The sequence below is a fragment of the Glycine soja genome, chromosome 12, assembly GCF_004193775.1.
Source record: "Glycine soja cultivar W05 chromosome 12, ASM419377v2, whole genome shotgun sequence".
NCBI lineage: Eukaryota > Viridiplantae > Streptophyta > Magnoliopsida > Fabales > Fabaceae > Glycine > Glycine soja.
The window spans coordinates 15,223,084-15,241,473 of NC_041013.1; the positions used below are offsets into that span (position 1 = coordinate 15,223,084).

General features: G+C 31.3%; 1 protein-coding gene across 2 annotated transcripts; it reads left to right on the plus strand.

The window, feature by feature from the left end:
• The first annotated feature begins 16,119 nt into the window (after positions 1–16,119).
• Positions 16,120–17,505, plus strand: LOC114378072 (vascular-related unknown protein 1-like). 2 transcript variants are annotated; one of them, XM_028336589.1, is made up of 3 exons: positions 16,120–16,526; positions 16,665–16,729; positions 17,174–17,505. In XM_028336589.1, the coding sequence occupies exons 1-2, from the start codon at positions 16,191–16,193 to the stop codon at positions 16,710–16,712; spliced, it is 384 nt and encodes a 127-aa protein (XP_028192390.1). In that variant the 5' UTR covers positions 16,120–16,190; the 3' UTR covers positions 16,713–16,729; positions 17,174–17,505. The 2 variants fall into 2 exon arrangements, with proteins under 2 accessions (XP_028192390.1, XP_028192391.1); XM_028336590.1 differs by lacking the exon at positions 16,665–16,729.
• Positions 17,506–18,390: the final 885 nt, after the last annotated feature.

Below are 18,390 nucleotides of genomic sequence, written 5' to 3' on the forward strand. Positions count from 1 at the left end.
GGATAGTTTATAATCATTATAGGAAGACTGCAAAAATTGAAAATGAATGGAGGAATTTTGCACAATCACAAAATTTGCTTACTAGAACTCAAATTCAAATGCAAAACTTCTAACTTTGTTTATTTTTGGACTTGTTTGTAACTAAAGCACATTACTATTCTACTATTACCAAATTGTAAATTTTTGTTTATAAGTCTTCATGATATATTTTGTGAGAAATATTGGAACATGCTGAACACATTTATGATATATTTTGCTTTAAAATGTTTATAACTACTCTTGGTGCATGATATACTTTGTTTATAACTTTTGGTGCATCGCTTATTTCCTTATTGCAAAAGAAAGATTTGCATACCCCCCGAAGCAACACCAGGCAAGGCGACCTCTCGTTAGCTTCAATGTCGCACATTGATGCATAGACTCCTCCATTGTGGCTTTAAAGTTCATCCCTTGAGACAAAGCCCCCATATCCTTCAATCCTGACCTTGTGCTTCCTCTACTCCAATAACTTCATATTCTATCCCAAAATCCTAAAGATTTCAAAATATTCATGAGTGTTTCCAAGATGAAAATCACATCTAGATGATACATGGAAATCAACTCATACCTATGTTGAAAACTTCTCTTATTCGCAAACCCTCGGGTATTCTAGGATAGAATCAGACACCTTTTAAACCCCTAACATCATAACAACTATAGATTTAAGAAGTTTAAGATTCTGATAAGCTAACCCGGCGACATCTCCACTACCATACTCACAATTCCCTCCATTTCCTCCACCTTTTGACTCGAACTTGCTAAAATTTGATCTCCCTGAAATTGAGTGTTCGCTCCTAATATATCTGAAGGAGTTGATTCATCCTCCCACACCATCCTATTAGGCGCTACAAACTTCATTGACATTACTATCTTAATTCCATAGTTTTGACTATCTCTTCTATTTATCACCGACAAGGCTACCTTCTTTCCATTGGATTTGTCTCCCTGAACCTCACTCTTTATATTCACGTTCACAATCTTCACTAACCTTTCAGGAAACACCAAAGTATTAGTTGGCCCACACGTAATACTACTTCTACACTACAAGAAGAAGCATTTTTTCTGACGGAATATTTACCACGGAAAATATTATGTCGGTAATTCAAAAATTACCAATGGAATTTACAAAAAGAATAAATTCTATCAGAAATTTTTGAATTTATGACAGAATTTACCGACAGATTAAAAAATTTCCGAAATAATTTTGTCCATCAGTAAATTTCATCGGAAAATTAAATTTTTCCAAAACAAAACAACCTAACCCTAGCCGCGTTGGTCACTCTGGTTTCCTTGCTTTCGTATGCTCCTCCCCTATTTCTTCATGCTAGTCACAAAAGTTACAAGGATTAATTGCACCTCATCAAGGCTTTTGGTTTGTCACTTACTCACTCTGTCTTAGTCATTCACTCACTTCGTCTCAATCACACTTTGTCTCAGTCACTCACTAACTCTGTCACGCCGATCAACATTCGTGTGTCCTCTGACCCTCATTCATGCATCCTTTGTCGATCCCACATTCGCACATCACGACCGGGTATCCATTGTTCTAGAATTTGTGTTTTTGTCTTATGTTTTGAGGAGAGACGAAAGAAAGGAGAAAAACAAACTGAAACTTGTGGCTCCATGAATGCTCTAGTCATATTACCCACACAAATCACCTAGCACAGGGTATATTATGGAAGCTATATGTTTCTAATGTTATGGTCTTTGTATGAACATGAAACTTCTATGGTATAATTAATAATATAGCATCCAGACACAAGTATTTAGCTCATCATTCATCCCACAAACTGATAGGTCCTAATCATAGACTAATAGTGGAATGTCTGTTTGATTTCTAGAGCAATTTAGCCTTTAAAAACTCAGCTAAATAATTTTTATTGAGAACATGTTAGAAAGTTATAGCATGTGTTAGTTTTAAAGTTGGGTAGGATTGATTTTAATAAATGTTTTTTAACTGTAGAAGGTAACTAGGATGTGTGGAGGATTGATTGTGTTTAGCAACCAATGGAGCATAATGGTGTTGAAAGTCGTATTTTTAAGTACCTAATTTAAGAGTAGTGCTAGTTGCACAATCTTCACACACGCAGCACATAGAATGATCTTGTGGAATCATTTGGTCAGATATAACCACAATTTGAGGATGCATTGGATGACCAATGTGTTTTTTAACAGGTTGTGTAAAGATGAAGTATGAAAATTTCAACTAAATGTCATTTCCTTTTCTCTTGTGGATGAACAATTAAATATCTATTTATGCTTCCTTGCTACTAAGTAATTGTAGGTTTGTACAACAATAAAGCTCAAATAAAAATGAAGTGAAGTTTTGTAGGAAATGAAATAACCTTGGCGGATGCTATGGAATAATTTTTTTTCTCTCCTATGATTCTCCATCATGTCTAAGGCCCAATTAATTAAATCTTCGGTGTAAACCTTCACACTCACACTAAACCAATGATTCTGGAACCGAACCCTACCCATGACTAGTTTGTTTAGATCAATATTGACACATCCATGTAAATCTCCCTCATCGCATCCATCGTACGAAAGTCTACTCGCACAGGTGTTCCTACTACCGCCGCCATTGCCAGTAGCAGGCTTTCATCATAATATTCCAACCTTAGTGATGGAAACCTAATCCAAACCAACATACTTTTTATCTTTATTTTAGAAGCTATAAAATCGGGTACCCATGGTTGCACACTGCAAGGTAATGATTGAATAACATCCAAGGACCTTCTCCAATGACCCTTTCTCTATCCTGGGCCAGATCAAACTTCATCCACATGTCGAAACCTCCGATTAATTTCTAGATTACTTTCAAATGATCTCTCATCACAAAGAAACTTAAAAACCTCCCCAGCAATTTTATAATCACCGCATCCTTCCAAGGCTTCCACAAATCCTCCAGCACACTGTCCTTTACATAGCACCTCAGTTTCAACCAATCTTCGTCCTCCAACTCAATCTGAAACAATTTCCTCGTTATCAAGTCCGCTCATTCCTTCCTAGGTATCGCTGATTGATTCGCCATCATCTTATCTTGAAAAGAAACTCAAAATATCCCACCCTCTCCCTCCCCATCTAGTGGTTTAGGAGGAGGTTTAGAACCATGTGTGTGTCTCTCGTTGATTCTCCTTTGGTTATTTTTACTAGTAGTCAGAAAAAGGAAATTAATACACTTTTATAACTCAATGTTTCCGTTAAAAAAAATTAAATACTTCATATATTTTTAATTATAAGACTCTTTTAAAAAATTTATATTTTTATAAGATTTTTTTTTAATTTTTAGATGTATTAATTATTTTTTTACGTATCTTTATTTAATTATTCTCTTTTCAAATATTAATGAATAATTAAGTGAATAAAAAAAAGAATAATTTTAAAATAATAATACACATAATTAATATATTTAATGTGATTAACTAAATTAATTATTTTTTTAAGAGACATAAATTAATTGAAGGAGTCTTATAATTAGAGATAAAGTGAGTATATATTAAATATAAACTTTTGGATATTTTTAATTGCATAAAAAATATTGAATAATTTTGTATATTAACAGAATAAATAATTTTTTCAATAAAAACGTTCAATTTTTTAAGGCGACATCTTTAAGTCTTTTTTTTTTTATATCTCCTTATACATCTCATATATCGGATAAAAGAATCGACAAAAATATTTTGCTGCTACATACTTCGTAAGAAAATAATAGTAATACTACTGATGATGAGAAGCATATCTTTCACTGCAAAATGAAAAACTGCATAATGCCAAAACAAATAGGAGTAGATTAATGCTTGATTCTTAGTTCTCGTAGTGCAAGCAGAACTGAATAATAGGAGGCTATGAGCGGCAGAAAAAAAAAACGTGTCTAGGTCGTTTGGATATTCAATTAATGAGGTTCATAATCATAAGTGTACGTGAATATATGAAAAGAGAATGAACGAATTAAATATGCTGAAATAAAACAGATATATTATGATGATGCTATCGTCATCAAAATTGCACGTTTAGTTTTTCTTTTCCTTTATATTAATTTCTCTGAAGCAAATCATTAGATTGAAGATTTTTCTCTTTTATCCGATTGGAACTGTCCCAAAAAAACAATGTTGATTGTTCGCTCCTTTTACGTGGGTGATTATGTGTTCTAACTCAACTCTGTGACACCATAGTAATGATGTTGATTCATGAACTTAAGGACTATCTCAGTGCATATGTGGTTTGCGGAAAAATTTATACAATAAAAGATGAAATTTATTAACGTACACACTTTTATTTTTTATATAAATATGTTAATAAATTATGTCATTAATATATTTTAAGATAATCTCTAATTATGAGCTGTTAATGTAGTCATATTAAAAAATAAGTATATATGTTAATGAATTTTATCATCATTTATTAACATACACATTCTTGTTTTATAATGAGTCTTATTAACAAATTATGTCATTAATATATTTTAAAATAATCTCTAATTATAATTTATTAACGTGCTTATACTAAAAGTGTGCTTATACTTAAAAAGTAAGAATATGTATATTAACAAATTTCATAAAAAAAAAATATGAAGAGATTTGGTATCCATTTGTGATAGGTGTACATAGTAACTAAAGGCTTCACAGGCTGGCATGTTAAAAGCAAACGGGTAGGCCGCACGTGTATTAATGCCCCACGTGCCATTTCACCCTTATGTGTATTAATGTTGACATGGACAATTATGTAGCTGAAAGGGCCATTCCTCTAACTATGACCGGAATCCCTGATTAGATTACGTCTTTGAAAAGGAAAATACAAAGGCATTTGACCTAAATTAGGAACAATTTCTTCAGAAGTCATGTTAGTATGGACCCCACTATCTGGTGGCCTCAACTCAATGCTCCATGTCATGACATTAATTTTAATCAGCCTCTAATTAATTGTTTCTCTTGTGCGAATCCACAACAACTCTAATAAACAAAAAAAGTTGTCTCACATTCGAATGACTTATACTAGTGACCCATAATTAGCGTACCATTTAGTCTTGTAGCCTTGTCGTGATCGACCATTATTCTAGAATGTGATGTCGAAACATCTCTCTCTCAAGATCTATACATACATACATATATATATATATATATATATATATATATATATATATATATATATATATATATATCAATTTATTTATTTATTAGATTCGTATACATATTACCTAACTTAATTGCAATTATTATAAATTAAAAGGAAAGTGATTTAAACCATGCATGTTTAACTTTAATTGACTCCTTTAATTGTTTTATGCCATAATCAAAATATTTACAGTATCAATATGGGGTAAATTTGATAATGATATATTAGAATATTGGGATCATAAACTATTTTCATTGTAAATACTCTTATAAAATTAATAGATAAAATATATATACGTCTAATTTTTAATGAATTGATATAAATTACGTTCAAATTAAATCAATAGCAAAAATATACCTATTTTTATTTTTTAAAAGAAAATATTTTTGATGTTGAAAATAGATAGGCCAATTAGAATTAAGAGGGCAAAAATGGAATAGAGTAAAAGGCTAAAAAAGAGAAAAATGCTTACTTACAAGATGACAAAAGTCTACTATGCAGGCGACATTTGGTGGGCATGCCCCATCGTTGGTTGTCTGATTCCATAGCAAATTAAAGGACCCCTGTAACAGAAACAATAATTAATTAATTTGTCTAGCTAGTGCCCCTTTGTTCATTTGAAGAGAGATTGTTATGATGCCCATAAAAAAAAAGGTTTGTTATGAAAGTTAGTTTAGAGTTTTCTAACTCCTAGTTAAACATTGAATTGAGGCTGTATAATTACGTAGGAGATAAAACTTATTAGATGCTTACATCATGTTTCCAAATTAGGTCGATATTTAAACATTCAACTTTATTAAATGGGAAATGTATGACCAAAATAAGCGTCGAATGAATGGAAGACATTAATCTTATATTTATTATCAATGTGAAATTTATAATAGAAAAATCAATTTACATTAATGTAAACACTACTAAAAAACTTGTCTTTTACATCGGTTATATTCAACGTTATATTTAACATGACATTGGTTGTAAGACGTAATTGTAGTGAGTGTCGTAAAAAGAGTTGGGATCTACAATGACGGTTTCAAAGGACCGTCTTAAAATGACGTCATTCCAAGACAATCGTGACACCAAGACGGTCGTAGAATGTATGTCATTCTAAGACGATTACAGAACTATCACCGTCTTAGTATACAATACATTCTAAGACGGTTTCGATATCACGACTGTCTTTGAATATATCACATTCTAAGACGGTCTTTCACAGAACCGTCTTAGAAAGTGATGATTTTTTTTTAAATGCCATTTATTTTTATCGTCAACTATATATATACAATAATCATGATCGATGGGCCAAATGTCTCTTATTAAATTTGCATCTATAACAAACATTATATATAAAATGTGGCTTTAAAGGTCTTGCAAGACTAATGAAGCAAGTTGTCCACTTTGAGCATATGCAGGGAGGTCAGGCAAATACCTACACACATTTGATGCATCTCAAGACACGTACACTTAACATTGTGATCTCTAGGAAGACACAATTCTACAATTGGCTTCATCCAAATCACAATGTTACCATCTACAACAATCAGTTTATAACACAAGGCTCTTGCCACAACTTGGAGATCAGACCATTCTTTATCTTGTTTAGGCCACTGACTACAGGGGGACCAAAGATGACAAAATATCCACCAGGACGAAGTAATCTATCCACTTCAATGAAATAAGAGGCATTTGCAAGGCACATTTGTTACATTAGGGAAAGGACAAGCATGCAGAAGATTGGAATATATGCATAAGTGAGTCGCAATGAAGAACTTACTATGGAATGTAAATGGGATCAAACACCTAGAGCAATGAACTAAGTCAAATCCAAACGCATGAAAAAGGAGTCTACGGGTGCCAAGCATAGCAACAAAAGTTGGTACTCCTCTTTCCAATGAACTAAGCTTAAATACAATTAAAAGATATGGTTAAAATATTCTTAGGCAACATATATCCTCCAAAACTAGCAGGCTGTGAAAAAATAAGATGTATTAGCATGTTAAACAACAATAAATTCTAGTATGATCTCAAAGGAAAACAATATAACAACTATTACTGTCTTACCACAGAACCCCCATGTCAAGTGCAGTCCTCAGAACACCTTCAATTATGGGAATGTATTGACCAAGTTTTTCTATATATTTTTATGCTCCATCAGGAAACATTGTACTACCACCAGGGAATATAAAAGTTTTGACCAGATGTCAGCAATGTTGTTGTACGACATGATGTCATGCCAGATTTGCACATAATATATTAATTAATTATCAATATTTTGGATGGATGAATCAATGAGTGATAAATCCCAACATCATTCTAAACTAGAGTATATGATATGTTGATGATGTCCCGCAAATGTGAACGAGAAAAAGTGGAAGATATATAAAGAAAATATTATATGCATTACCCTCTCCAATCCATCCTCTTAAATCTTTTAAAATTACAGAGTAATAGTTAAAATAACAAGCATTTAGAATAGAAAACTACCATGGGAACCTTAATCAGCCGTCCATATAAACAACTACTTAAACATGATTTGTCCATAGCTCTATAAAGAATTACAAATTTACTCTAGAACAATTTTTTTAGACCTCTTATTTAGCAAAGCACTTCATAGAAGTTAATTCATCAAACCAGAGGAATTAATTAATTTAACCCCTTCTCTTTTCTGTCCTGTTTTTTTCCCAATCTATCTGTGTTGATTACTACTTTCGGCAAGTGTACCGATTCGCACAAGTAGTATAAAATGGTAAGACCGAGTATCATATCCTCAGGGAATTTGTTTCACCTAGACCATGTACATTCAGTATGTAAACACTTATATGGATTAAAATAAGGCAAATGTTGAGTTCTGTACTAGAAAATCTATATGAACATAAATAAATATCTAAAACTATCAAGTTAAGAGCGTTGGGGAGCGTTGGGGTATGCATATGATGTTATCCCCAACTATCAAGTTTTGAAGCATTTCCCATTACTAAAAAGTCTAACTACACATACAAATGGGTGATCAAGCCACAAGCATAAAAAATAAGCATAGATAGAAGAAATGAACACAGAAAAATAACATTAAATAGATAGTAAGAATGTTACATCGAGATTGTTCAGTAGAACTCCCCAACAAAAAAGTTTAGCCTTCCATAACAAGCAAAACCTCAAAACTACAAGAAAGAAGCTATTTTTGGTGAAATAACTTGGAAGAATATGATGGAGGATGTCTCCTCCAGCCTCTAAACCCTAACTCAGTTTTTCTAAACTAAGCTCTCTTTGTTGCTCAAAACTCATCTATCTTTCTGAAACTCCACCAACCTCAGTGTTTTAAAGGCTCTTGGACTCTTCAGCTTCTGAAGGCTCGCTTGGCTCGCTAAGTGAGAGTTAGTGAATTTTCGCTTAGTGAGCATGGGCGCACTGAGCGCAAGAAGAAACAACTTCTTCGCTGGGCGGGCTGGCTGCGTGCTACGCGCGCAAATCTCTGACTTCTCCTTTTCTAGGGTTTCCCATCCGCTAAGCGAGTCATCAACTGCTTGAACCTTTTCTTCTTTGGCTTGAAACTGAGTTGGATTCAACATTAAGTCACAAAAATGGAGTTTCTATCTTATAAAATCACAGAATAAGAAAAATATGTATAATTCATACAAAAAGAATCATAAATTGGAGGTACAATGCTATTTCCTTGCAAATATTCAATACTAAACTAACTCATGAATAACCACCAACAATCTGTCAATTACATCAAAGCATATACTAAATTCTAATTTGGATGCTAGCCTCACATCGCGATTATAATAAACTCACACCATCACCAAAGAGGCCTCTTCCAAAGAATATGAATTCAGGGATTTTTATTTGTACTAGGGGTTTCTAGAACCAAATACAATGTGGCCTTAGTAGCCACAAAACTTGACTGCTAGAAAAAGCAAACATCACATTTTGGTAGATCAATAACAACTCTAAATTAGAGACAACCATGAAGACCACTTCCTTCATAAATGGCATATTGACATGTCATTATTAAGTGATCCCGGTTTGAACCATACAAAAAAAATTCCACAACCCAAATACATAATTTATATTTTTTGTTATTTGAATCACCAAGTCATATAAACTATTTAAGACCCATACTCGCAACAATGTCTCGGATCCAAAAGCAGTTGAAAGTGAAAGTTTTTTTTATTCTCCTAAAACTCAAACCCCAAAACACTAAAAAAAAATCATATTTACTAACAATTTAAACACCAAACACAAGCTACTTAGTCCTTTCCTCCAAGCCAACCAAAGTCAACATGCACAATAACAAAACACTACAATTAAAAAATAGCTTATAATAGTCAACGAAACCCTGTTGACTGATTGCATGTCATTTAAGAGTTCCTTTTGATATGATTGCAGGTCATTTGATAAGGTTCTAACCAACATATTGGCTGAATTGGGTCTGCAAGATAGTGCACATAGCAGACTTGGGAATTGGCATTTCAGAGGCATAAGTAGTGGAGAGAAAAGAAGGTTTACCATAGGGATTGCAATCTTAACTCAACCTCATGTACTGCTTGTGGATGAACAAACTACTAGGTTGGATAGTGCAGCTGCTTTGTATGTGATTTTGTTATTTTTCAAATATTGCAAATGATGGAAGAATAGTTATACGCTCCATTCACCAGGCAAGTTTTGAACCTTTTCAATGATTTGGTCCTCCTTGCAGGTAAGGCATATCTGTATATTTTGGAGAAACAACTATGGCTGTAAAAAAAATAATTGTAATAGTCAAGGAAACCCTGTTGACTGATTGTAGCTCATTTGAGAGTTCCTTTCCATATGATTGTAGGCGATTTGATAAGGTTGAATTGGGTCTGGAAGATAGTGCACATAGCAGACTTGGGAATTGGTATTTCAGAGGCATAAGTAGTAGAGAGAAAAAAAAGGCTTACCAATTGAGATGTTAACTCAGCCTCATGTAGTGTTTATGGATCCACAACGACACTGCTACGATTAAAGCCAATACCAAAAAGTGCAAAATCAATGCTTCTTAAAAACCAAAATAAAATAAGAAAACATGAAGAGGGAAAATAAAATAAAGCAAAATCCAAAATAAAATAATTATTTGAAACATTAGCAAAATAGTTGACATTGTGTCCTGGGAACTTCGATGGTCTACGTATTCTTGTTATGCGTGGTAGTTGGGGATAACATCATATGCATACCCCACCACGTCGCAAACCATTCAAACAAGGGCCCTTCTTTAGTGTCACTAGATTTGAGTTGGAATAATAATACAAAACAAACAAAAATCAATTTAGTATACTCAACTTTGAATTTTCTTTGTAGCTACCCCCAAATAGGTGGTGGTGGCTTCTCTTGCCATAAAACAAATCCTACCACCATAGCCATAAAAAAAATGCCTTCCTTCTCCCTCCTTCCTAGTAATTAAATTCCCTCGTGTACACAATTACAATATGTATGACTATGTTGTGTTATTCTTTGTGGGTTTTTCCCACTGTGGTATATCAATAAAAAATTTAATAGTAAAGTATGTAAGGGGTACTTATAAGCGTAAACTATGGGTGAGAGATGCAAGCTTTTGAAATGTCGATAATAATACAAAGGGCCTAAGAAAGTTAGTATCTAAGTGAAAATTCAAAGATTTGGTGGGCAAGTGGCCTCAAAATGGTGGCTAAAAAGGTTGTGTCCAATGAGTCTTTTCTCCACTAATCCACAAAGGCTTTTTTTAATCCATAATTTTCCATCCAAATTCCAAGGTGGGAATGAGTAAACAATGAGGGTAAGGTAGCTTTCTACGTGTTTGTTGGTTTTTGGAATTTGTCTGAGTCTCACTCACATATCATATCTTCGTAGTTGTCAACCGAATGTACAAAGTCAATTAACCATAATACAAATCCTACCACAACACATACCCTAGGGGATTCTAAAATGCAAAACTACAACCAACAAAACAACATATCATATCTTCCTGGTTGTGAACCCAATGATCGAGCAAACTCCCCCTGTTGTTTTGTAGTTTTGGATTTTAGATTCATGCCCCCAACATCCATACAATATATATTTTTTAAGCGTAAACTTCATGTTGTTTATATCAAATATCAACGCCATTTAAGACCCACACCCAAAAATCATTGTCCATGCATGTATTCATACAAAAAAATAAGCCAACCTAGAAGATGAATGTAATACGCACAACATTTAATTAGGAGACATACCTAAATTGGGGCTCAGCTTCACGTCCGAGAACCTTATGTACTTCAACCAAGTAGTACTAGTGAAAGCAAGATGACGGCGCGGCGCGGCATGGCAAGTGGCGGACCGGCATGGAAAATGGTGGAGCTGGTTGCGATGTCAACACGGATGACACCGAAGATAGGGAGTGAGTTGCTAGGGCACAAACAATGCTTTATTGCAGAACGGATCGAATTCACACAGCTACGTAGTCACGAGAGTTCGAGGACAATCACGTGCATAAAATCACTAATCATACAAAGACAGTCTTCTAGACTAGATCGTCTTTGTATGTTAATAAAAAATTTACAACTTTGTCATTGCATGCACTTCAAAGACGGGTTTGTGAAAATGATGCTTCCTGTTAATTACAAAAATGTCACTGTCAGACTTTTTAATACAGTCCTTTACAACCGTCTTAGAATCATCAACATAAAAAACACGTTTTTAGTAGTGTAAGAATACAATAATCATTATCACATAAAAATCATTTGTATCAAGTTAATTATTTTAATTTTATATATTTAAAATACATATTACATTAGTTTTAAAATAAACCCATTAAAATATTATTATAAGATTGACTTAATATAATTTGGTTACTCCTCGAGATAAATATGCGATATCTTTATTTAATATCTGGTACATCATAACGAGGCTTGAATGTAATAATAGTTATATAAAATACCAAATCAACTTTTAATGCTGCATGAACATATTATTGAAATTTACTATAAAATTTCTTAATGAATGACCCAAAATTGCAACTTTTACCGGACTCAGAATTGTGTTTAGCAATCAAATGTTCCTGACACAAAGATTTTTGGCATTTGATGGCCACATGTTCATTGTCTCTGTTCATTGTCTCCGTTCATTGTCTCTGTTCATTGTCTCCATTAAAAGCTTGCACTCGGGAGTGGGAGGATATATATCCACCCTATAAACTTCAGCTACGAAAGGTTTTATTGACAACGACTATTCGGGATAGTGCTCGTGTTTTTTGTCCTAGACAAAATGGTCACTAAGATTTAATTTTTAGAAAATATGCATGTGTCCTATATGGTCCATGTCTTTTCTGGTGGAGATTAGATATATGGTATTTGCTTTTTTCTTTTAAAGAGAGACGATATAATAATATATTTTTTAATACATTTATTTCTAATACAATTTTTATTATTTATTAAAATTTATTACAAATTATAAAACTTTGAACATTTTACTTCTTATTTAATAAACAATACTCATGATTTTGTAATCTGTAATAAATTTTAATTGATAATAAAAATTTGTTTTAAAAGAAACATGTATAGAATGTGTTATTAGCACTCTTGTTTTCTGAAATAGCTAGTTTCACCGTTGATTGCATGCATGGCTATGTTCTACAATTTTGGTAAAAGTACTTTCATGTTCCCGGAAAGCATATTTGCCCAGTAGCCAGCTCTAGCGGTGCTTAGTACTACTTACGTAGTCATATCCTTTCGACTTTGGTATATGAATAGTCTTGTCTCAACTAATATTTGAGAAATACATTCCACACATGTAAAAACAATATGAGGGGTGTATTTCAATTTATTAAGTAGGATAAGTGAATTCTATTGTATTTTTTATAATTATCTTTTATATTTATAAATAAAAAAGTACAAACATAATTTTTTTATATATAAAACTCATATTATGTTCAAGAGATATCTTTTATATATATATATATATATATATATATATATATATATATATTAAAAACGATTATTTTTTCATTTCATTATTATTATTGTCTTATATTAATTTATATAGACAAAGAAAAATTAATAAATAAAAAAATAATAATTTTGTAAAATTAACCTTATGAATGTTAATTTATTTTTAATTTTATAGTTCATATCATTAATATTAAAGAATATAAGTAAAAATAATAATATTATATTAAAAAATTAAAATAATAATTTTTTTAAAATAATTTTTTTTCTTGGGAGAATTATTATGAAAGAGGGGGAGTAGTAAAATTTAAGCTTAATTGAAAAAGTAAGCGGAATAGTCAAACAAGTAATAGTGGGTTTGTTCAACTTAAAACATAATACTATTAAATATATAAAACCTAAAAGCCTCGCCTCTAAGAGTGTATATAAAGAAGAAGAAAAAATAAGTTAATTATTTCCTCGAAACTTGGAGAAATGATAATTAAATATCTATATTGATTATCAGAGGGGTGGAAGAAACTCCCAGGAAAGCTTGTGAGAGAATTGATCAATTCATTCTTATTGAATTGTGAAGAAATAAAACTGATCGAGTAGGTGATTATATACAATCACTGTTATCAGCTGAAAGTAGTTACAATGATAACTAATTAATTGAACTAATTTTCGTAATACTAAAAGTGAAGATTATTAATACTATATGCAAACCAAAGTTATTATAGTATATTATGTACGTGATTTTATCATTATCATGAAAGTGTTTTGATACGAAATCTCGGTTTGGTGAGACAATTCTGAAACTAAAATATAAAAAATGTAATTAAATGGCCATTCTGAGCCACATATCTTATCTGTGCATGGTTTTACATATTCAAATTTTGGGGTGGTTAATTTATAAGGGATTCACACACATTTTGATTTTTCTGTTCAGTTCTGTATCACTACTAGAAATACGACATTTTAAGTCGGTTAAGTAGTGATTTTGTAGTAGTGGTAGGAAGTTCTGTTTTTGTTATATAGTTTTGTTATTTTAGACTTTGTCTGTGACGGCGTTACAGAGTTTGAGTCTTTGTAATTCTTTTTGATAGGTCACAGTTCGTGGTCTTATAATAATATATCTTACGTCTTTGGCTTAAAAAATAAAAATATGACAAATTTTTTATGAAATACAAATTTATTTTAAAATAGTCAGAATTATACCTATGAAATAGGTTGAGGGGATAAGTTATATATATATGATAAGATTCATATTATATATAAATATTTTGTAACCTTTTTAATCTTTTTTTGTCGTATAACCTATCTTATTTTATACTCTCTTTTTTTGTCTTTCTTCCCTTTTGTATGAAATATTTGACTGATCATGAAAATATTTTACAACTAAAATGTTTTCTCGTGTAGTAAAATTAGGTGAAAATAGTTCCACGCACATATAGGAACGAGGATGATAAAAAGGATCTATAATGAAGTAATTTTGAGAGGCCAAGACCAGAAAACAATTATAAAGCAACGTCACCAAGTACCAAATTAATGTTATTAAACAAAATAAACGACAACAATAAGAAACGCCAAGGCCATCAGCTATTTTAATTCTTATGCAAAACGATTCCTAATTTGTATTATATTATTGTTTAATTCATGTTTGTAGCTTAAGTCAATCAACTAAAGCACTCAATTCATCATTCCATCCAATGATGAACCCTTGTTATCAAATCAAAGGAAGAAAGAAACTTGAAGTGAGCGCACAGACAAAAGCTGATAAATATAAATTTCAATTTTTTAATTAATTATGGTGTGTGTGACGCTAATGATATATATATAAGTATTGAATAAAACTAATAAACAGGTAAAAACAAAATTAGTTTTTAAAACCATCATTTTACATTTAGAAAATTTCATTTAAAATTTAATTTGTAAAATAAACTTTTTTTAATATAAAGTAAATGTAAATTATCATGCGTGCTTTCTTTTCAGTATTATCATGCATGTTTTTAGCACCAGATAAAAATAACTAGAATTATTATTCAAAAACTAGGGTAGCATTTCGATTTATTTAAAAAACAAATTGAGCAATTAAATTCAATATAAAAAACTGGTCGCGATAAAAATAGGCAAAAACGTTTCTTCATAAAATCGTTCTAGAAAATTCTCTCTCTAGCAAATCATCACTTCCAACTCGAATTTTAATTCCACAACTTTGTATAGAAGGATATTCATTCAATAAAGAAAAAGAAAAACTACATTGACGAACATTTCCAAACTTCTATAGGGTACGTATAACCAAATGGCTAATTCAAACCAATAGTGTAAAAGTCCACCATAAAGAAATTCTTACCAAATCTATGTTGGGGGCATGCCCTATCTCTAACCACAAAGGTCAAACATATCCCCCTCCTCTTTCTCTCTCTTAATTTTAACTCCCCTAACTTCTACATCCCACTCCAAGATTCCACAGTCGCCATACATATAATTAATCATTTATGTTGGCTATAGTACTACATATTCTTTAATTATATTCTATTGTTGTTGAAAGATATTTTGATTTTTATACACTAAAAAAAACTATTAAGTTAAGAAGTTTTTAGATTATCATGATTTATACAAGCATTTAAATTTCAGTTGGCAATCACAAAACATTGTTTTTTTTTTTGAGAAAATTGTATTTGTAACTAATTATATAACTCACAAATATTAACTTAAGTGTTCAATCACTAATTGTATAAATTAATTGATGTAAAATTATTTTATCTTAATTAGTATTATTGTATTTAAACTCTGAATATTTAATTTATTTAAATATTTGAAAGAAAAATTTATGTTATTAACGACAGTTTTATCATTTTTTAAAAATAATTAATATTAATTATTAATTTATTAAGCTAATCTCATATATTTCTTTAATGTTTTACCTAACTCCAATAAGATTATTAATCCTTCAAAAATCCATGTAATCTTCAAAAAAATAAGTCTTATGATAAAGTGCCCCTCCAAAGAATTCTTCAACTATATATATGCGTTCCTTGGGAGACTTGCCTCTTTAGAGCTGGCCACCAAACCCCACTAACTACATCATAGCTCATCTTCACTTGTTGGCTCTTTGAAAGGAAAAAAGCCATAGCTTCAATGAGTTCCATAACCAAAGCTCCTCCTTCCTCTAACGATGATATGTCAACTGAGGAGAGTGGTTGGACCACGTACTTTGATGACTTCTTCAACAACCATGTTGTTGATAACAACAAGTGTTCCATGTCTTTATCCGATGGTATAGCTAGCTCCTCCCTTGTCTCCGATGCTGCTTCTTTGGTAGACAAAAAAGTGGCTCATAGCAAACAAGTTGAGGAGTTTTATGTGAATAGAAATGTCAAGAGTTCATGTTTAAAGAAAAGGAAGGATGCAATAACGGCTTTGATTGATGACTCTTTGGAAGATACGGCAACTTCTCCTCTTAATAGTCCCAAGGTTCATTAATTTTTCTTTTACCTTGTTCATACATTATTGCCATTTATTTCTTTCTAGTTTATGTTTTAAGTTTATTATTATTGGTCATTTGGTTCTTATATAGTTGTATAAATCTATTATTTATCCGTGGTATTTTAGGTTTTGTATGTGAATCAGAAGATTGACAAGGCAAACAGACGGAAGTAGTATAAACCTTTTCTCAGGTTCAAATCGAATTCACAAATTTATATACAATATAACCTTTTTTCTTATTAAGTAAAATGCATATATACATATAAGAATTACATAAACTAACTTAGCATTATATATATATATATATAATATGTAATGAAATAGTTTTTTCTGTTATGTGATCTTAATCTCACCTGTTTAGTAAAATTAAAATGTATTACATTTTAAACTTTATGTCCCATTTTGATTTTATTTTTAAAATGCATTAAATATAAAACATAAATTTTTTGTTGTTACAGTCAATCTCGCTCGTTCAAACCTCTACCAAAGACTGTAACATCAAATCAAAATCATTTTCCTTTTTTTCTACCTTTCCCATTGCTGACATAAAATCTTCAGTCTCTTAATTACTAATTCTGTGGTGTATTCTTTCTTGCATACATGAACTAACAAGTCGCCAATTTGTCTTGTCTCAGTAGGAGAAAGGCAACACATCAGGACAAAAGAGATGAGCAAAAAGAATTGAGTTTTAATGGGAGGGATTGTGATTGCAAAGAGTTAAAAGAAGAGTGGCCTTTGCTTAGTTCTCTTGTCAATGGTAGCGAACTTTTTAATATTGATTACTTAGTATTATTGGTTAATTAAGTTCAATGATAATCATTTTTGCCTTAAAAAAATAGTAGTATTATGTTAAAGTATTTCACCGTATACATTTCTCTCCCTCTCTCTCTCTATTAGAGCAAATAGAAAATCATGGTGGAACATGTTACTGGTGCATATAAATGAATTGAACCTTTTTTCTACTGTTCCCAAGTTCTATGCAGTAATTATTTATAGTAAATTATTTACCAGTTTTACACTGAAATACCCGTGTCTATATATAGGACATATTCTGCTAGAATGCACAGACGAAACATGAGACACGTAAAACATAGAATAAATATATAGAAGGGTAGGGATATGAGATGAAGTAGTGATGAGTAGGCTAAATAATAATAATTAGTAAAGACTATCATTTTACTCTGACAAATAGAATCCAGAATGATCAGCATACTCAGATTGCATGTGTCTCCTAAAAAATTTCTTGCAAACTAATATAGGATTTTTTGTAACTTTAACTGACGAATTTATTGCATTCGTTATCATCTAATAAGTAAAGTGCTGTCTTTCTTGGTGAATATGCATGCCCGGGAAAAAGAATTCAATTATATTTCTATGGGAGAGATAAAAAAAATACATATGTAATATTATGGTTCCTGCATTCTATATATTTTCATTTCTCATTATCATTAATATTATCAATAAGTACAATAGTAGAGTTATATTAATTATATTACGATATTATAATCATATATACCAACTTGGTAAGTACTATCTTTTATAATGGATTAATTAATGATTTCTACCTAACTACAGCTGCAAAACTTTCATATCAAGGAGTGGGAAAAGGAAGAAAATAATTAACAACATCACCAAAACTTAACCCCGAAGGACCGACAATAAATAGGTTGGCCATGTCAATTAATTGAATCCTAATCTAGTGTCATTTGGAAATCATCTATATAAATAATTTGGATAGTAAGGGAAAGGAAATCTAACTAACAATCTTTAATGGATGGTACATTATATTGTCCCTCATGTGATTTATGTTCTTTATTTTTCATATTCAAGGCCAATTATATATAAATTTAAT